This window comes from Ixodes scapularis, unplaced genomic scaffold (assembly GCF_016920785.2).
Source record: "Ixodes scapularis isolate PalLabHiFi unplaced genomic scaffold, ASM1692078v2 PGA_scaffold13__105_contigs__length_92229423, whole genome shotgun sequence".
Taxonomy (NCBI): Eukaryota; Metazoa; Arthropoda; class Arachnida; order Ixodida; family Ixodidae; genus Ixodes; species Ixodes scapularis.
This window is the reverse complement of record NW_024609839.1, coordinates 84,794,119-84,815,683: the sequence shown is the minus strand read 5'-3', so window position 1 is coordinate 84,815,683 and position 21,565 is coordinate 84,794,119. Positions and strand designations below refer to the sequence as shown.

The following is a 21,565-nucleotide window of genomic DNA, read 5'->3' as shown; positions in this document are numbered from 1 at the left end:
AAAATATACAGTCAAGACAGACAAAAGCGAAATTCACAAAAAAAAAGGGTGCTCCTAATTAAGCTTAGCATCAAAGTAGCGAAGGTTTGTTGCTTAAGGTCATTGTTGCCAGGTATCCGAATTTTTATCCTAAATTGCAGGAAACGGTTTTTCTGCCCTCCACAAATGTTCAAGCAGTCAAATCAAAGTCAAATTTGGGAGATTTCCGTGCCAAACAAACGGAAGAAATCTGGCACACCCCAGTTGAGGATCGAGGATTCATTTCGACTATCTGGGGATCTCTTGACGTGGTACAGAAATCTCGGGTACACGGCGCCTTCTCCGCAATAGACATACACCCCTCAAATTTAGAGCAGCGCCCCTGGCGAGCGATTTTTGATATTTTTAGATCGCGTATCCGTTGTGCGTGGCATCCCTTCGACGATCTGTCAGCGCCCGTTTACAGACGATAGTTTACGCCCATGAATCGTGCATGATGGGACGCTAGGACACCGCCTCACCTCAGCAAAAAAACACAGGGTCTTTTGCGTTATCCCTAAGACGACTTGAAGGTGAAAGCCCAAGCGCCGTTGCATTAAAGACAGACACATGATTTACGGGTGTGGCGTCGGACTACTGAACGAAAGGTCACTGGTTCGACGCCAGCCGAGGGACAAGAGCCCAAAGTCTTTTCGGAAGAATATAGCGCTTCCGCCAATTCTGGCGCATGTAACGCCACGTCGTGGTTCAGTGGCGAACCACGACGGGGCGCCACTCGTTTTGGTACCTCTCGTGTCACCGGTTTTCGTACCTTTCGTGTGTCGCCGTCGAATTTTGGTAGCTTTCGTGTCATCGACGTGTTTTCGCTCAAGGACTTTGAAGGTCGATTGAACGATGAGACCATATAAGGCTTTCGCCTTAATAAATGGTCGCGTCTCGAGGACTCTATACTTCGTTTCACCTTATGTTGTACCGCAGCGAAGGCTAGAAGGCGCGAGCCCATAGCGTTGACAGCTGCCCTTAATGCGCGAGACAAGCTTGTGCCGCCGAGATGAGCCCAAGAGCAAGGAGCTCGCGCTTGTAGCCTTTTCTGCGGTACATCATAAGGTGAAATAGAGTATAATGGCGGCGCCTCTTTTGTGGTCACTTCTTGCAGACGGTACAGCGCCCCCTTGCCGAGATAAACAGGCCCATAAGCTACCGTCATAATGCAGGCACGTCGGCCGGGGTTCGAACCCGCCACCTGGGGATCCATAGGCCGGCGCTTTGCCTCGGAGTCACCGCCGGCGGTTGTTAAAACACTCCGCACAACGATATTATCTGATCGTCCAAATAACATATCTCAGGAATTCAGATTTATCAAGAGCCCGTACACAGCCAAGATTTCTTAGATACCAGAGCCGTAGTGCTCATCTTTCGACGTCACCTAAAGATGGCCGACGCAGGGAGCAGATCGCGGCTGCAAGGGCTGCGTCAGCTTCCTGCACGGACTCCGGTTCGTACTGACCGAACACGAGTCCCGGTCAAAGTCTGAAGAAGCGCTCGTGTCCATTGTGAGTGACGTTGATAGTTCAGCACTACCATCGTGTCATCTATACTCGTTTTCACCTCAAAACGGAAATAAAAAAAAAGGAAGTCCGCGGCTCCTCGCGAAGCGTTCCTAATTTCCCTCTTTATGTGGAGAGTTAAGGTATGACCAGGTGCATTTTAATTTAGATATGTGTAATCTTTTTCAAGCGGTACACGGTTCAAACGCCATAAGTCTCGCTTCTTCCTCCGACAGGAAAATATTGTAACAACTCCATCGCGCGGCGTATAAACAATGCGCAAAACTTGGGGTTTTTCGTGAGGTGACAACGAGTCTTGAAAGTGTTGCACAGTCAAGCTCAAAAATGGCGTCGTCTGCAGAGGGGGGAGAGAAAGAGTAATTGGTATTCGTTAGTGGTGCAAAACTATCGATAGCACTATCGATACTAACGGTAGTGGAAGCTAAATCTAACTACCAAAGGTAAAAATACTACCCATAGTACTATCCATGGTGCAAGCCAAATCTGACTATCCACAGTCAAAACCTTGATAGTCCTTTCTAGGGCCACAGAAGAGTGTCTGAGGCTCTAGAAAACCGCAACGCGCCATGTTGCACGTGCATATTGCAGACCACAAGCTGCCCGTGTTACTACCCTGACAGCACTGACGGCATCTGCTGATGTTGAGAACATCCGCCAGGTGAGACGCGAAATGGTACGCCAAGAACTTGCCCTCTGTTCGGCTCGAATCTATCTAAGAAACACCCATACAATAGTACTATCGATATTATTGATAGTAAAGGCGGAACGTAGCTTTCGATAGTAAAAAGAAACTACCGATAGTATGATGTTAGTGCAAATACTGCAAAGGTACGGCGAGCTGGACAAGAATAACGATATTAATCTCTGGATAAAAAGGGGAACAAAGGGGACAAAGGAGATACACAAACCTCCAAGTACAGGTAGGTGAGTGGTGCGCCACTCAAAAAGTCCGCCTGGTCCTCACTCTCAGAAAAAAAAAAAAAAAGGTATATTCTTACACCTCTTGTTACACGCAATAGACCCGAAAACTCCAATTCGACGTGCAGCGCCCTGACGTTGAATTGACGGTACAAACTTTCACGAGCGGCTTGATAGCCAAGTGGTACAACTTATTAAAATAGCTAATGTACGTGTGACGGGCTTAAAAAAATAATCGAGGTTTTCTTGGCCCTTCTGCAAACCCTTAGTGGTATTTTTCTTCAGTAGTCTTTGACAGGTATTTTGTATGTTTAATAAGTTATATCGCACCCTTATCACACCCCTCGTAAAGGTTGGGGCCGTTTGTTCGACGTCAGTGCATTGCACGTCGAATTGAAGTTTTAGGGTACATTCTATGGCACAAAAGGGTGTAAGACGGCACCCTTTTTGTTTAGAGTGCTGCTGGCGCACTATGGCCTTAGCACCCGCTGTGCCATTAAAACCGAAAATCAATCAAATCAATCAATTTAGAGTGCTGGTATCGAACCAGGGACCTCTCCATTTCCAGTGTGAGCGCTCTTCCAACTTAGCTAACCAGGAGTTGGACGTTACTAGAGCAAACGGGTTTTAACAGCTGCCACCAGTCTAAAACCAACAAGGGCGAACGGCCTGCACTTTAAGGTTACGATGTTAGTGCAATTACTGCAAAGGCCTCGAGCTGGACAAGAGTAAGAATAATAATCCCTGGAGACAGGAATCAACTATGAATAGTCGACGATCGATAGTATAAAACGTTTTACTACATGGTCAGAGAAAAAAAGAGAAAAGGCTTCCGGTGCTTCCCCCCTTGCTGTGTGATTAGGAACAAACGGAAGACCCGGATGGACGCCTTAACGAGTGTGTTGTTCCAAATTCGCTTGTTTTTTTGCGGTTTCCTTCATTGTTTTACTTCCAGATCTAATTATAGCTAACGGATTCAATGAAGACAATTCCCCGGTCGTGGGGCACCATTTTTCGGTAATAGGCTGCGCGAATGGCAACGGAAACCGCAGAATATTACTGGAAGACTTCTGTATCGCGCACGGAATCCGACAATTCAATTGCGGCGGCAATGTCTTCAAACATCATCGCTTTCCAAATGACCAACACCTTCGGCGAAAGTGAGTTGATTTCGCAAACCAAAATACTTTTCCCCGAACGCCATCCTCTCGAGTGTTCTCGGGACGATGGAGCGCCCAACGAACTTAACGCTGTACCGTCGATGAACATGGGCTACGCTCGCAAGGTGGCATGCAGGTTCTCTCGTAAGAATCGCCGTTTCACTTCGCAACTTTTCGGTTACTATTATTTCCAAGTAACGCTTATATTTTGCAGCGATGACATTGACTTCATTTTATCGTCTTCAACGCTTAGGTGAAGGCTCATTTCCGCCACCGGGTGTGGCTGGAAATTGTCAAATAAGTTAGTTCTAGCGGTTTTTCTTAATTGCGATCTACTACACAAACGCTGAGAGCCAGGAACTTATGTTGACCGTCATTACGCGACTCGGTTCTTCTTATTTTGCAAATTAATATGTTAGTACATTTTGTAATTAGTACAAAGAAAGCTTAAATTTCTCTTGTTGAAAGCCCATGCATCGATTTCGAATCTTTAAATCATTAATCCATTCGCTCCGGAAATACACCATCTTGACTTTCTTGTTTTCAGTTCTCAAAAAGGGCACTCTCATCCATACGGGATCCTCAATTAAATCGTTTATAAACATCTACAAGCCGGAATGATCTACCTGCGATCGTTCCCTGCAGTAATCTCATTTCGCGCGTCCTTGTTCACATTATATTTCATTGCTGTGGACGACATGACACGCCAAAAATATTATCCGTGTAGTACATCTAAAACGACAAGAAAACCTGAAGGGAATTTCAATCCCCGTAAACTGATGCAATATTTTCAGTACCCACGTCCTATTGCTATTGATGGCGCGTTCAGTGACGCTGTTCTCGGCACCGCCGCGCTGGCGGATGCCGTAATGCGGGGCAAGAAACGTTCCCAGTTAGGTGAAACACAACAACCGCGGCACACAAAAACAAAATTCGCGCCCTAAGTTTGATACCCAGCAGTTTTAGAGCACTCAGCCTGCAAACCTAACGCAGAAGAGGCGCCCCAAAGAGCACTTTCGACGTTTCTAACCACTCAGCATGGCCGCGAAACCCGACGCTCGCTAGATGACGCTACAGTATTTAAAATGGCGCTGCCCACAATAAAACGGTCTATACTGTAAATATTTGATTGTCGTAAAACTTTCAACAGTATTCTGTCCATAGTTTTCCGAAAATTTACTATAAATTGTCAACTATTGATAGTTCAAAAAAAAAAACTATCGATAGTATTGATCGTTAATTTATCGATAGTTCTGCATAACTAGTCTCCGAGGAAGCAACTGGCTTCTGGAGAGAAGGTTAGAGCCCCTTTCTTTGTGTACAGGTGCTGATAAAAGACACAAGTTCATATTTTTGTACTCTTTTTCTCAACCCTGAGGCTCGTGTGATCCGCTGACGCGAAGTTGAATCAAATAAGGACACAAAATCATAGTGCCACATCCCTTGCGAACCCCCTTGCTATTTGCGAGAAACCGTGAGGTGTGTACCCAACGGAAAACTAGGCACAGCGCATTTCAAAATCCATTTCTCGCGATGTCGGTGAATACACGGTCATTTCAAAAGGAGCGGCCTTTTTGTTCCCTCTCGAGTGTGCCCCTAATGCAGAGAGCAATGTGTCTCGAAGCCCTCAAACAGAGATTAAACTTGACAAACAAAAAGCGAAGCAAAAATAAGAACCGTATAAAAGCCAGCACGCCCTCGAAAATACATTTTGAATAAAACGACTCCCCTTTTTTGTTTCCGAAAACGCCCTGTTCAAAACTCGCACAAAACAAAATAAACATTCTTTGCGGGGAACAACCATATCCCCGATGTAAGAGATGGCACGAATGCCGATATTAAAAGGTGTGCATATGCAAAAGCACGGAGCGCTGCTTTTTCGTCGCAATACTCCGTGCCCCCGCAACTTGGCAAACGGCGAAAGCTACCGTCCCGATGAGCCAATCAGCACGTCGGAAAGAGAAACGTGACTGCATGTCTCTCTCACCAGTTGCGCGCAGTGCTGTCAAAGCAACGGGCGGGAGAAAGAGAGGAAAGCCACTTTTGTGCGAATTTTGAGCGAAGGGCTAATCTTCGAGGAGAACAGTGACGTCTGGGTGTTCCTCCTTCCCCTCTTCCATGGCTAGTTGGGTTAGGCTCTCGCCTCTGTACATTTGGGAAGCGCTGTCACGTGATTCGTCTCCGTCGCTCTGATTGGCTCACTGGCAACGTTGCCTTCACCGTTTGCCAAGTTTGGGCGACACAAGGTGTTGCAAGCGGAGCGTTAGGACGCCGACATGGCAACGCTGCGGGTATCAACACTCCGAGCGATGTTCCATCTCCTTTGTCCACTCACAAAAGAAAACATTTTATGTATTTATTTTATTTTTTAATCTTCAGTCGTTTTGTTCTTTTCATTTTCTTTCATTTCGTGGGTCTGTCTTCGATTTGTATTTTTCGTTTCGTTGCCTCGGGGGACCCGATCAATGACTGACACCGCCTCCTCAAAAACTCGAAGCGGAATATTTGCATTTTTTCTGAGTTGTGTCTGACGTGAGTGTAGAAGCTGCCGCTACGCGATCGGACATTAAAAAAATAATAATAACATTATGTCGTTGTATTAGACCCTTGGGGTTAAAAGAGCGCTGGCTCTCGTTCTATTTCAAAATGCCTTGTTTCGTTTTTCATGCCTTTCCTTTTTTCTCATTTATAGTAAACAAAAGCAGCGAATAAGAAACGAGTATTATGGCGCGCTACTGACCGCGGAAAAGAGTCGGATTTCCCTTATGCAACCATCGATGTTGAACCAGGAGTAGAAAGGTTCAATAGCAACACTTTCCTTCTTTCTTTCTTTATTTTTTAATAGCTCGAAAGGAAGTCGCGTTTAAGCACGACGTGCTAAATATCCGGGACAAAAGCAGACGCTGCAGCTGCGATGCGTGGAACGCGTCTGTCTCTCCGACTGGTGTGTTTACCGTATCTACAAAACTGGTCCCTGGATATCGGCCCGATGACGTCACGGAAGTGTCATGCTGACACCGGCGGCGTCACAGCAGCGCTGATGCACCTGTGGGAGACGCTATACTCGGCGACAACTTTTCTTGGCAATGCAGCGGAAGGTACGTCCCGCGTCCCCTGTCCCATTTTGAGTGTGCGCAGGCTCTCCTCCTCTGAGTGTACGCAGGAGAGCCTGCGTACACCCAAAATGGGAGAGGGGACGCGGGCCTGTACCTTCCACTGCATTGCCAAGAAAAGTTGTCGCGGAGTATAGTGCTGCCGCAGATCGCTCTCCAGCTTGGCAGTCCACGCAACCTTCGGCAGCCAGGATTTCGAACGCCGCGACGAGAGCAACACTCGCGTTTGCTCGTATACCTTTTGACGGAACTTCCACGACCGACCGCCAGGATCGCGACATCCGGCAGCGTTACGCTCCGGCTTTTGCGACGCCATTTGGTGCCACTCTGGGACCTCTTTCTGTGCACAGGCGGAATGGGACGATAAACGTACCAGTCGGGCACGTGTTCAATACGGGCAGGTTACTACAGCTAATCCCAGCTTTCGGAACACTAAAGGCCGGTTCCCATGCAGCGAAGCGCTGATGTAGCGCTGCTCACGTGTCGTCAGCTATACTTAGCGTCTGCCATGAGAAACAGTTTTGACTGTGCGATACAAAACTGGTAAACGCTCCCGTCAGCACGCACTTAGCGCAAGGTCAGCGCTATGCTTGGAGCGCTCCGCTGCATGTGTGAACAGGCCTTACCGCTCATTCACACTGGAAGCGGATCCGCGTCCGCAAAAGCGGTCGCGAACGCGGTTGTATAAAGATCCAGTCCGATTGCACGTGCACTTGATGTCATCGACTGCGCGTGCAATTGTACGTTCGCAACCGCTTTGGGAACGCGGACCCGCTTCCAGTGTGAATGAGCGGTTAAAGCGCGCGAGTTTTCTATGTGGAGAGCAAGTTCGTCTGCTTCGTGCACAGGGGTTGCAGTGACGTCGGAACACCGAGCTGAGATTGGCTCTGATTGGAAGGATGGCGGGTAGGCGTGAAGGCAGCTAGCATTGAGGTCTACCCACTATTCTTCCAATCAGAGCCAATCAAAATTCGACGTCGTTCTGACGTCTCTGCAACCCCCGTGCAAGGAGCAGACAAGCTTCCGCTCAGCATAGCCCGGAGAAACTGAAGGAGAAGAGGAAACAACCGGAGAGGGGGCGTCAGAACGCTGAGCTCGGATGAGAATGAATAGTGGGTAGAACTAAAGCTAGCCGCCTTTGTTTCCACTGCACTCGTCGAACGAGTTTCAACGCGAAAGCCAACCGCCGGACGCCGACGTTCCAAGTTGTAACGCGTTCCAGGTTGTAACGCGTTCGACAAGCGCCGTGGAGATAAAAGCAGCTAGCTCCTCTTCTTCCTCAGTTTCTCGACGCATAGCTCGACGAACAGGTCCCAGAAGAGCAGACTGTGTATACGAAAATTGGATTGGTGTTTAGAGCGTGGCAAGTCCCTTTAACTACGACAGAGGAACAGGCTGACAAGTCTTTATAGTTAGAGCTAGAGACTTGCCACCCTGTGCGTTTAAGATTAGTGAAACGCATAATTGTCGTTATTTTATCGCGTTGTTTTTATTTAACGATGGGCGTTTATTGCGTTATTTTTTTTTACCGATTGCCCGTAACATTCAAAAGTATATTTTGTCGTTGGACCATGGGGTAGCCCTAATAGCTATGGGTCCAACAATTGATTATGTATTGCTATTGTATATGATTAGACTAAATAAAATGAATGAATGAATGAACCAATCAATCAATCAATGAGCGCCTCATGTTTCCGTTCTTGATGAACACTTAAGTCAGTGAAACACGAGTACCAAATTGGACGTTACTCATGACAAGTAATCAATTACTTTCTAGAGTAATTTTGTAATCCTTTGAATGCATTTTCATCGAGTAATCACGAGATTGATTTGATTACTTTTGGAAGCACTAAAATCGATTGTAACCGTTACTATTTTCCCTCCCTCTCTAATGGCGCTTTTTGTTTCTACAAGTTTCCCTCGAAAGAATTCGCGAATCAAGTTTCCGACAAGACTAAGGTTTATCAGAACTGGTATATAGAAAAGATGAGCAGTTTTATAATTCGATGATTCTAATCTGATAATAGACAGTAGAAAAAACACGTTTTCAAACCGACATAAAAACTTGTTCTTTTGAAAATCTGAAGTAATTACAAAAGAAACGCATGTGTGGCGTTTTTTTTTTTGTTTTTGTTTTTTTGTATGTAACGAGCAATTGTTTTTTTAAGTAATCAAGTAATATTATTGATCACTTTATAGCCAAGAGTAATTGTAACTGTAATCGATTACTTTTCTCAAGTAACATGTACAAGACTGACGACTACTGTAGCCTAGGGTCTTTAACTTGCACCACGCGGTAGTGATATAAAACCGCGCGCCAGTACGGTGATCTTCCAAATCGAAACAGGCGGGGGTGGGAAACGAATAAAAGGAATCGAGTTCTGGGTTGGTTGAGACAGCAGTAAGTTAATCAGCGCCAATGGACGTCTGGTCTCTCCGCCGTAGATGAGAAATGTAGCCGGTGCAATATAACCGCTTTTAGCGAGGGTTCTCTAACGTGCATCAGGCATCCGTGGTTACACGAACGCAGGTCGGTACGGCACGTAAACAGATCGAAGGAAGCAGGGGTAGGGATGATAGAAACCAGGACCTCCGGGTTATCCAGCGCGAGCTCTCGCTCCACGCGTGGCTGGGCATCCTGCAAAGTTATCTGGTTGCGGCACGTGCGGTGAAACATTACTCAAGCCCTGTTGGTTAAATGAGCCGATTTATCGCGCTTAATATGTGGACCATATTTACCGCATTATGCGGTCGAAATGAGGTGTTTTTCTTTGTGGGCACTCGTTGTATATCCGTATGCTTCTTCGAAGAGCAGGAGTACTATGTAACGTCTGGCTTTCGTCATTTATAAAGAATGGACTGCGAAACACTTTTGGCGCCATAGCGCGCCTAAACGGAAATGATGTGCATGTCTCGTTGATAGTTGTGTACTTAAGGACTGAAACGTAAACATATTCGACAGAAGTAATAGCGTAATTACGACAGCGGTGGTAGTGTAATTAAAAATCACTTTTATTCCGATTTTAGCGCTTGTCTTGTGCATTCCTTGCTTTGTTCTTGTGTTTTTGTGCACTGCTACCAGTTGTTACTTAGAAGAGATAACGATAATAGGTAAAGCCACGGTGACATATTATACAGTTACCTTCGGGATATAATTATAAATAGACGTGCTATTTGCCATTAATACTAAACCGTGGCCGAGGTGACATTTTTAACATATTTCTCATAATATAGGAAAATAGGTTTTAAAATAATAGTTCGTTATTTTTATTAATCGTTAGAACCTTGAGATTTCCTTTTGAAGGGAAGCTTGCAATTCTAAATTCCGTATATGAATCACGTGACAATTATAAATCAGTTAATTATATTGTCTCATTTATTTTAACCCAAAGTCAGAGTAGGTTAGAAGTAGGGTTCCGTGTTTCGGGATAAAGTTAAAAAAAGCTCCGAAAAGCTCTTGCCGGTAAAATGTTGGTCAATTCGGATAAAAGGCAAGAAAGGCAATATTTTACTAATTAAGTTTGTTGAGCACGGGGTAAGCGGTACTAAAGAAAAAAGTCACTCTTTTTTATTTATTTATTTCTTCTTCACGTGCATATGACAAAATGGAGTTTTCCGTAAATCTCTTCAAAGTGCGTACAGTACAACGGGTCAATGTAGTTCTGTCCCACGACAACACCCCCTGTTCAAATTTCCACTTTGGACCATACTTCTCGTGCTTTCTAGATACACGAGCGGTTGTATTTTTTTATAACAGTGAAAAACCTGTGGAACTTAGAGAAGGGCAGCTGACACTTTTATACTTTCCAACGACTACGTACAGGAGTTTGGCTACTTCGAGTACTGATGTTTATTGAAGCAACACTTATTTGCAAGATCTGTCGTGGGACAGTTAGTACTCCCAATAGCAACAGCGACAGGGAGTACTAACTTTCATCAATTTTGGCTAGGTTTTTATCCCGAAAATATCTCAGTATAATTAAACTCCGAATTTCGGAGAGTCGGGATTCTAACAAAAATAAACTCCGATAAAACCCGAGTTTCCAGCAAGAAACAAACTAAAATAAAACACCCTTCAAATGTCACAAAAAATGAACTTCGAAGACACGGAATACGAGTTATACGATACACAAATTTAGGCGGAAAACGTAAACGAACGGGCAGACAAGGTCATATCTGTTCGTTTGTATATGTATGTTTTTTCCTAAATATGAGCATCATGTTTTTATTAGTTAGTGATTAGCCTAGCATATACTAATCACGTCATCTCACACGTCACAAAACATTATCTACTATTGAATGTACATCACTACATTAGAACTTGTAATCGGCAATCTTTCAATCAGTCGAAAGAGCGTAGTATTTTTCACCGGTTATTAATCGCCAAGGCCAAACTGATGTCACGTGCTCTAACGTTTTCAAAAGCCGTTATCAAGGTTATTCACTCAAAGCTCTTGCTAAAATATTTGCGATATTAAAAAAAAAAAACATTCATGCCGTAATATAAATTGGAGATACGTGGTTGGACGGCAGTATGTATGTTTAACCAAATTGTATATTCTGCACCATGTAAACTAACGCTTTTAAAGCACTTTAGACGGCCCGTAAAAATTGGTTTCTCAACGTATCGCCTTGCAATTTACTAGGGTCTAAGCAGGTAGTGGAAGTTCAGAGTGAAAAAAATCAACGAATTAACTTACTTCGTTCAAAATGAGAAAAACAGAAACGTGTCCTGTGCAATCTACGCCGCCACTTCGCAGACGATGCACGCCTAGTGAGAAGTGCTGCCGACAGATGGCGTAGGCGGCGTCGAGGGAGCGCCGGCCGATTTAGGTTCATTTGCGGGATCGTCTGCTATTATAAACCGAAGTGGCCGGCGCTTCTTCGACGCGAAATACACCATTCGTCGGCAGCACTTCTCACTTCACATGCATGCGAAACGGCAACGTAGATATCCCAAAACAGGTTTCCGGTTTTTCTTTTTTAATTTTTTTTAACAATGTAAGTTTATTTCGTGATTTTTTTTTTTATTGGAAACCTTTACCACTAGCTTGCACCTCTATAGTAAATTCCACCGCCATGCGTTGAAAAACCAATTTTTGCGGGTCGTCTATAAAGTACCTTAAAAGCGTTAGTTTATATGCTGTAAAAAAATGCAAGTGCCAGGCGGGTTAGTTTGGGGTTTGCTGCTTTTCTCGATATACTTACCAACGACAGAGGCCCGCGTGTCTCATTTCTAAAATGCTTTAAACCTCCCGGCTGCGAAGACTGCCACAGCCTCTGTGCGATTTTACGCGTACGCGCCTTGTAGCAACAAAATACGAATCACCTCAAAATGTAACCCTTGCTACAAAAACACCATACATTGTTCAAAGGCCACTGCTTTACATGAAAAAGCGTGCGTTGGTATCGATTATATATTGATGAACATTGTAACAGCAGAGACACAAGGGCCTCGCAGCTACGCCGCTCAACGGTGTCCTCCAATCCCAACGTCGCGCCAGCAAATCAGATTGCAGATGTTAAGGTGAGGCGGATGTCGACGGTTAAAACGAAGTTAAAGGGTCGTTTGTCAGACTTTCTCTAAGGTCATTCTTACAGTAAGTTGGTTAATTTAATTTCTGCTTCTGATAAATGACGCCGTTTTGGCTGCGTCATCTTGAGTCGCCCGGAATAAGTTCTGGTTTGAAGTACATTACGGCTTTTCGTTTCCTAAGAATGCTTCTTCCTCTTCTTGAACCTCGACTATCTGCAAAGAAGCAGATAGTCACGGTTCAAGAGAGGAAGAAGCGTTAAAACCGTAGCTGGTAGTCTAGCAATATCTCTCTCATTCTTCTATCTTTGACTTTTACGTGTTTTTGTCTACCAAATTCAAAGCTGGCCCTACCCTAGTATTCACCAAGTAGCTCACCTCGAGCCCGTAACTAACCCTTGCTTTATACGTATGTATGATTGGAGCATGTCTGCGGAGAGTTTTTATACGACCAATGTAGGCGTCATACGAAAGAAAAAGCGGGTCATAGACAGTGTCTGTATGCTTCAGAGTTCGGGCAGATATATCCTGCGCCCATGTCCGTTTTGCGCTCGAGAGTTGCGATGAGCGACGAACATAACAAGTTGTGTTTGTTTCGTTTTTTTACTCGCTAAAATTACAATTCCCGTTAAATTGCAATTTTTTTTTTTTTTTTTTTTTGTAATTGAAGAGGAGAATTCGAAACACGCAAAACCCTTATGAAAAGGAAAGTGTCAGAATAACCGGTGTCATATAAAACGATGCCACAATAGATAAATTCACGAGCCCGAGGGTTTAGATACTACGTGACCGTTGTAAAACAGAAAGCAGTCATTGCGGAGGCTTTGAGCGGAACCTTATGTGCCAGTGCCCGGGGGTAGGACGGTCCTTTGCTGGGGCTTCGAAAGACTCGACGTCGGCTCCTAGAGAGCACGAAGCGGGCATGGAAACAACGCAGTGCCGAGACGAGGCACTTGGAGTCGAACGGCAGGAGGAACAAAGCGAATTCTGAAGATACCGAAACGTAAGGAACGAGTAAGAAGCGAGCAAAAGCATATCGTTACGAAGAAGAACAACAAAAAAGCCACGGCGAACATTATAGCGGTTGCGACGGCGTCTCCGTGACAAAGATAAGGCCCGGGCTCCACGTCGCACGATAATAAAATGTTATCGTTTCTGGTGATATTATTAAGAAGCGCTATGGTCACCGACAACCTAAGAAACGCAGGGACGTGGCCGAGCACCTCATTGTAGCTCTCTAGCCAATGAGCTGGCAGCATTAGCCGAGGAGGAGGTCAAAGAACCAATCAGGAAGCGAAACCATCGTAAGCCCCGCCCCGCGTGCCTCGAGCCCCAGTGCTTACACGTCGTACAAAAAACACGGTATGCGCCGCAGACACGATGACAGAATTAGTGCGTCTACTTTCCCGCACAACACTCGAAGAGCCAATCACCGCAATTTACGAAGAGCGGCTTAGCCAATGACGATGCCGAAAACGACATAGTTATCTGCCGCGGCAGAAAACTATGTCGTTTTAAAAGTCTAGGAGGAACCAGAGAAGTACGGTTACTTTTTCGAGTAACACCCCAATACTTTTCGTCTCCAGTAATCGAGTCATATAGCTGAATACTTCTTACCCGGGAGCTAATTGTAATTGTAATTGATTACTTTTATTTTCGAATAACGTGTACAAAACCGGAGAAAAGAGAGTACGTGCACGACGCATAACTACTCTTTTCTCCGAGTCCTGCCCCTAAATACGCCATGTAGCAAATTTTACAAATAAAAAAAAACTATGCACGGCTCGGAAGATGTCAGATTTCGCATGACCAATGTGGCAGGAGAAACGTCATGCGAGGAAAGCCTCAGATAGCTTGTGCAGACTGACAGTTTCTGCAGACTGTCTTCTGCACGATGCATTAGCGGTATACGACGAGGCTCTAGGCTGTCGGTGACCCCACGCTCGAACGACATCCGCATGAAAGACAGCAGAATGTGGGACCGGTCTTTTCGTGGACAATCCGTGGCACGGTCCACAGACGGCACGGCCCACGACGTACGCGAACCCCCAACTGTTCCTACGTAATATTGTCACAACTGTCGAGGAACCGAAAACGTTCCGAGTTCACGCCTGCTAAGGTCACTGAAAGAAAGAACGTTAAAGGGTAACTGCAAAGAAAAAAAAAGTTTTTTTTTAAACAGCCTAATTGGGACAAGCATGTCACAAAACAAATGTTCCGCGAAAAAAATGATTTTTTTTATCAATATTTACGCCACAGGACGTAATTTAGTAGAGTCAGAATTTCTCCACATTTGAAACTCCCGCTCTTTCGACCCCCGCGGAAGAGGAGTACGCCCCGCCCCTCACTCTCCTTGCGTTGCGGAGTTGAACGACGCAGCGTCTCGACCACAGTTTATCATACACAGTTTGCCCACTGTAGAATAAGCCTGTGGTAATCGCAAACCACGTGATCGAGGGCCTTGTGTGAATAAAAGTACATTTTAGAACTAAACTCATTACATATTACTCACACAATATAAATTATATTGATAACCTAATAATTAAAAAAGAGCGAAAGTTCCTCAAACAATTATTTAAACTTGTAAAAGCGCCCTCTCACCACGGATGGGGTAACTAACCACATTTTATGCTTCGTTTTGGTTGTTTTGATTTTCAAGATGGCCTGTGGTCTCGACTTCCGGCAAGATCTGGCAACCACGCCAGGCCGTGGTATTTTTTTGGTTTGGTGGGTTTGACGCGGTTTGCGAGCAGATGTAGCGAAGACGTGACCGGAGAAGTGCCCCTGTGATGTTCCCGGAAGATGGAAAGTATCGTTCGTAATCGTCGTGCGCGCTTTCAAAGCGAAGGGAGTCACAGAATCCACGAGTGCGCAACCACGAGCCAAGGTTCACGACAGCGCTGCGTTGGTTTCGGCGATCTCGTTCCGTTTGGTGCAACACGGCGGTGAGACAGAGCTGAAACGTTTGTGGTGTGTGTAATGCGGTGCTAACACGGAGCGCAAATTGGTTGTTGTGGGGTTGACGTTCAACCAGCTAAGTCCCGTCGTCGTCAGCTGATCCAGTCAAACTGGTCCGGGAGGACGCTGGGAGCGTTCTTAAAAGTAAATCTGCCTCGTTCTGTTTCAAAATGTGGAAGTTTCCCGACGCATTCCGTGAGTAAAAAGCTGCGGGCGTTTTCAACAAAATTACTACGTTTTAATTGAACAATGGACTCCGCATTGTTGTCCTAAATCTGCCGTTTTTATGCTTCGTGTTGGACTGCGTTTGCACAGCGACGTGTTGCATCGTGCGGTGTGAATAAATTTGGGCACGATTTCGTACCTGCCTACAGATGCATGAACTGAGACCATTTTTATGTAGTGGAGATAGTGCTTTTTTTATTTTCTGTCTAGTCGCGGACGTTAGGTGCACACGGGGCGAATCTCGACGGCCTCCAGAGCGATATGACGAGAACGTAACTGGACACGTTTGTCGCTACGCGAACGCCCGATTGCCTCCACCCAAATAGCATTCCTTTCGGGGCGACATGGCTGCTGGAAGGCTCACTGTCGGGATCACGCATCTAACATCTCCGAAAAGTCAGCATTTGCACGCACAAACAAGCAAAAAAAAAAAAAAAAAGCACGCTAAGCAAGCAAAGAGGAAAACGAAAGAACCGCGCTATGAAAGCCAAAACCCCGCGTCGCTTCCTATCACTAACACCTGCGACAGCTGCTAAACACACACTACTTCACTTCAAGAAGTCTCACTCAAGCACCTGGGTCAGCACGAAACGACGAAACACTGATCACTTCGGCGAGACGATTAGTCGAGGTAGGCGAGACAGGCGGGAGCAGACTTCGGCGGCCATGAAAGATGGCGAAGCTTTTGTTTGTATGAATCCAAACGGAAGTGCCCGTCTTGTAAACCTTTTGTAAAGAATAATAACTCTCATCACATGGGTTATTCTTTAAACGTAAAAATATGCCGCTCAAATGGAAATTGCAACGAATAACAAAGGTTTAACAACCAAGATCTAAGCTGTCAATCAAACTCTTAGCCAATGAGAACCTTTTGGGAATGACGTCACATAATCACAACTTCGTGGCGCGCGATTTAAAACGAGCGAAATAGCCGCAAACTAAAATCAGTCTCACACAATAAATATTGCTGTAAAAAATGTTTTTTCTCGCGGAAAAATTGTTTTTGACATGCTTGTCCCAATTAGGCTGTTTAAAAAAAAAAACTTTTTTTTCTTTGCAGTTACCCTTTAAGAAGGAGGCTCCTGCCCCAGCGCGAGCTTCCTCTACTTTCGACAACGCGGCAAAAAAAAAAAAAATGTACTTACTATCTACGAAAATCTGTCGTTTATAGCACTGCGAAAAGTTTTTTTTTTTTTTTTTTTTTTTTTGACGCCAATAGTGAAAGAAAGACGCGCGGAAAAGAATAACAAATATACGAAAATGCCGACTTTTACGCAACTACCCAATAGATGACGCTAGCGTGTTCTCTGGTGGTAAGAGGTCCGGAGGTTTTTAGGCACCCTGTCGTAACCTGCCATAAGCGTGCGAACGAGCTTTAACTATTCGGCAGAGTAAGATACAAAGAGGGAGTTTGAGAGAGAGAGAGAGAAGGCTACGATGACCAGCAGTCTTCCGTCCGAATGCAATCCGGTGGACGTGGCTGGTAATGGCCGTCGCGCATCCTCCTGCAACGACGTCCTCCCCCGAGACAGGAAGGAACGCGGGTCCCCGAGGGCACGCCCGGGGGCAGGAACCCCGAGAGCCGATCGGGCCAGGGCTCCCGGCTCGCTGCCCAAGTACAAATCGATGAGAGACACGGGCCACCGCCGCACACGCCGGACCCGAACGAAGGACTAAAAGTGGTGCCCAGCTTCTCTTCTAAGAAAGGACGCGCGTCTCGGGAGAGGAAAACGGGGGAAGCGATAAGATAAAAAAAGAACGGACCGAGAAAGAGAGGTCCAATTAGCAGAGCCCCGAGAGGTCTTTCCAGTAGAAACTGTAGGGACGCCACTCGCTGCAGCGGGGTCGACCCGATGCCGTGGACATCGATGGACCGGGAGGCGAAACGGTGCGGGTTTAAGTGGGAAGCTAAAGCCACGCTACTCACACAGTTTCGAGTTTTTTGGTGAATACCGATAAACCCCTAAAATTAACACCCGAGTAGGTTTTATCAAAATCAGTAAAAACGGAAAGGCCCCGAATTAGAGATTACTGAATGATCCGGTAGCCTACTTCAGTCTTCCAAACCCCTTGCCTCGTTTCCTTCTTTTATCCGCACCGGTACGTTTTCCAAGCATTCTGGGCACGAGCGTGTTCTCTGGACGTTGGGAAACTTCATGTCGGTATGCTATTTATTTATTTATTTTTTACATAAGGCCTGATAAACACCGGCCTATTGTTCAACACCGAAAATTGAAACCGCACTAGCGGCGAGGCTGCCGCAAGCGAGAAGTACACGACCGCCGCATTGCGGGGGTCGTGTTGGGGGTCCACTAACAATGACATCATAGGCAGGCCTTGCCTTCTACGTGGTACTTTCTTAGCAACGCCGCATGAACTGTCCCGGCGAGTGGGTTTTTCATATTGTGAGAGACTGTGCCAACTAGGCCATCTTGCCCATCTTCCCGCGCAGGTGTTCGTGGTGCAGGCCCGCGAAGGGGTCTTGCAGTGTCCCCGAGAGGAAGCGGGGAGCCCGGGGCAGGGCCGACCGCTGCTCCGTCTCAAGGGCCAGATGGTGTCCGTCGAAGAGACGCAGAGCATCCTGTTCCTGTGCTCCCCTCGCGTGAAGGACATCGACGACATGCGCCGCATCGGCCTCTTCTTCAGCGACCTGGCCATCCACGACCCGGCCCGGGAGCTCTTCCTCCGGTCCCACCACCACCGCGGCGAGCGGGAGCTCATCGAGAAGCTCGACGAGGCCACCAACAGACTCAAAATGCTCCAGTCCAAGCTGGACGAGGACAAGAAAAAGACAGAGGAGCTCCTTCATTCCATCCTGCCCTCCAAGGTGAGAGCCGCACTCCGTCGGTCTTGTACCAACACGGGGTATCAGTGATTTTCACCGCGCGTATTCGAACCTATTTTCTAGGCTTTGTCTTTAGACCCCCAGGCGCCGTGATGACCGATTTGCTCGAGAAGACTGGCGACCGAGCGTGTTGCCGCAGCTTTCTGCACTGGGCACTATAGGTGCCGCCGATTTTGCTGGAGTCGCCACTATCAATATCATCCAGCAAACAAGGACTGCGCGTGACGTCGTCTTTGGATGAATGGATGGATAGATGGATGGAGCCGAACCGCTTGAATCGGGCGGCGGCTTACGTTGCGTGGCCAGTGTGCGTTCGTCTTGGCGTCACAGCTTGCTGGCGTTGCGTTTGTTTTGAGAAGCTGCAAGGCGCGCTAGCGGTGATGTTAACGCAAGCTAGACTGGGCAGCGTGGATCCACAAGTGATCACGTTTTTAGGAAAAAAAGCTTAGGCGTTATCTTCCAGGGCCGGTTTTCTCGAAGCGATGGTAAACCCATTTTGGTAAACCACGGTGCCTAGGAAGGAAAAAGTACCTAGGCACTGTAATAAACGGCTGGATATAGAAAAACAATAATTATTTTTCATTGGGCAGTAAGATGCGCCATCTATCGGTGAAACAAGCCAGTCATTTTGTTTAACCTCTTTTGCCGCTGGTTTGTTATCGATTTCATATGGTATTTCAAATCAAAATATAGTAATGTTGTACTTGAAGACCAATTTATTTGCTTCAGATGGTACGAAGAAGTTTTAGCTACTATGCTAGAGTTTGCCGACGAGTATTCGAAAATCTAAGAAACATTTCCTTCAATATGTTTCGCCATAAACAACGCATAACTTTCCCGTGTGCCTTCCAGTCTGGCAACGCCGGTGCTGTAGTATCGTTTTTGTTCCTTGCGACGCACGTTTCTGCGATTCCTGCTGATCTCATCTTTGCCTTCTGCCCAACCGATCCAACGGTGACGAGGACCTAAGCTTCTCGTCACCGTTGAACTGCTGGCCACCGGGGATATGTAGAAACCTCGATGCTGTCGGCATACTGTCGGCGCTCTGCGAACAATAAAACAGTACAATGTCCCAGCTGTTCACCCGGAACAAAGACTTTATCGAGGATAATTCCCTTTCTTCGCAAAGTAACCGCTGCTCTCGAGTTGGCGTGCATAGTGTAACAAATTAAACGTGTTAGTATAAATATATACCAATACTCGTTCGCAAAAATTTTTTTACTCGCCATAAAAACACTTGCAAGGCTTATGCTTATGTCTTGGATCCCGGACTGCTGAAGAGTGATGCGTTGGCGAAATGCTGCCGTCGGTTAGTTTAGTACTCCCTCTGAACTACCGCTTTGCTTGACGTGCTAATAGGTTGATGGTGCGTCATTAATATAACAGCCGGATCGAAATGAATGTTCAGCAGAACCAAGAAGAACTATTAGCCCTCATTAAGCGACGTCGCCGCCATTTTGCTTCTAGGTACTGCTCCTCCCTCGGCGCCCCTGCTCTCCCAGTCACGTGACCTAGAATTTCCTCTTCTAGGGACAATAGTTAACTTTAACCCACGGTTCGCGTTCGAGAAAACGGGTAGACCATTCCCATGTTTACAAAGTCATAGCCCAGTGTGCGATCTCCACAGCCAGGCGCGCGCGTCTTCGTCGCTTCGGAACGCGAGCAAAGCGAGCGCCATAGGCTTGTAGCTCTCAGGTTTCGAGCAGCGCCCCTGGCGAGCAAAATTGGATATTTGTCGGTCGCGTTTTCAGTGTGCGCCGCGTTGCGTCCTTCACAACGCTCGCATCTTGCCCGTGGAAAGACGCCGGGGGACACCGAGAGACGCTGAGAAACGCTACTTTACGGCCGTGGATCGTGCATGATGGCACTCTAGGACACCGTTTTACGTCAACATTCAAGTGATCACGTTTTAACAGCTCCGCCTATATATGGACGGGAATGCGGCCACCGTCGGCCGTATTTTTGGTAGAATATATTATCTGTAGCTATCATAGTAATATGGCAGACTGTGCTGTTGCGGCAGGCTGCCATAAACATAGCCGTGGGTCTAGTACACTGTGATATTTCGTGCTTGATTAAGTTGTTTGACGAAGCAGAATCTTGAAACCAGGCGTGAACGACAGCCCCTTTGAGGACCCGGCGAAATTTTTACGAAAGCGCAGCACTGGGGGAAAGCAGCGCAGCTCGCATCGAAAGCAGACGCCGTATACGGGAACAAGCCCCTCCGCGGTTCGACATTGTTGACAGTTGCTGGTGCGACTTCATTTGTGGTGAAGTCTTGTGCTCCCGAACGCTTGGATATGGATCAAGAGACGCCGTGGGTGTGCTCGCGGGAATTTGCGGAATTCTTGCGAGTGTATATATTCACCGGGGTCTCTCTACAAATTTGTGAGCCTATGTGTGTTGTGTGTCGGCCAGAAGCAAGGAACAAGTTTATTCCACCATGCTCATGGATGGGGGGGTAACTGAGCATAGTAGGCGGTAGCCAGCGGAGCACCGCTTTTTATCATCTAGTGGCGCATGCGCCGTACTACGATATTCTGTTATCGGCGGCGCGTGCCCAGACATGACATTTCCTCCCTCTTTATTTGGACACGCTCAAAAAGTTTAAGATCCGGCTTGAAATCTTTTGGGAGGTTTCCGGGTTCTTGCCGGATACCGTCGGGCAGCAGGCGCTTGTGCTGCTTAGGCTGGGACAGTTCCGCCAGGTGGGTGACGAGGACGATGGTTGGGGTGCGTTGTTGCTCGGTTGAACCAACAGGAACTCTGTGCCTTCCTTGTCAGCGTCCTCGTCGGCAAGGCTTGGAGTTCTTAGCAGCTGGTCCTTGTGCCGACGCCAGGTGAAGCTGCCTCTGGAAGTGGTGGCGTGTACTTGGTAAGAAACAGGGCCATGCTGCGCAAGAATCACTCCAGGCACTCACTTGGGTTTGCCACAGTAGTCACGGATGAGCACATGATCACCAACGGCAAAGTCACGATCGTGCCCACGCCGGCTTGCAGTCTGCATAAACTGTTTGCGGGCTACTCTTTCCCCCACAGAAGGCTTTACAACGTCTAGGCGACTGCGCAAACGTCGCCCCCCAAAAAAATTGGCGGGTGACTCGTTCGCTGTGGCGTGAGCCGTGTTGCGGTACCTCTGCAGAAACATCTGCAACTTCACATTCAAATGCGCACTCTCTTTGTTCTTACGAAGGGCGCTCTTGAGGGTCTGTACAAAGCGTTCGGCTAAACCATTTGAACTTGGATGGTAGGGAGCTCTCAGGACG

The 21,565-nt window shown here is 46.7% G+C and overlaps 1 protein-coding gene across 1 annotated transcript in view; it reads left to right on the top strand.

Annotated features, from left to right (window-relative positions):
* The window catches only part of LOC8029735 (guanylate cyclase soluble subunit beta-1-like), a 103,177-nt gene that overhangs the window by 9,897 nt on the left and 71,715 nt on the right, over positions 1 to 21,565 (top strand). The window contains exon 7 of the mRNA XM_042289701.1: positions 17,907 to 18,281. Within this exon, the coding sequence (XP_042145635.1) occupies positions 17,907 to 18,281 (375 nt within the window). The remainder of the gene's footprint in view (positions 1 to 17,906; positions 18,282 to 21,565) is intronic.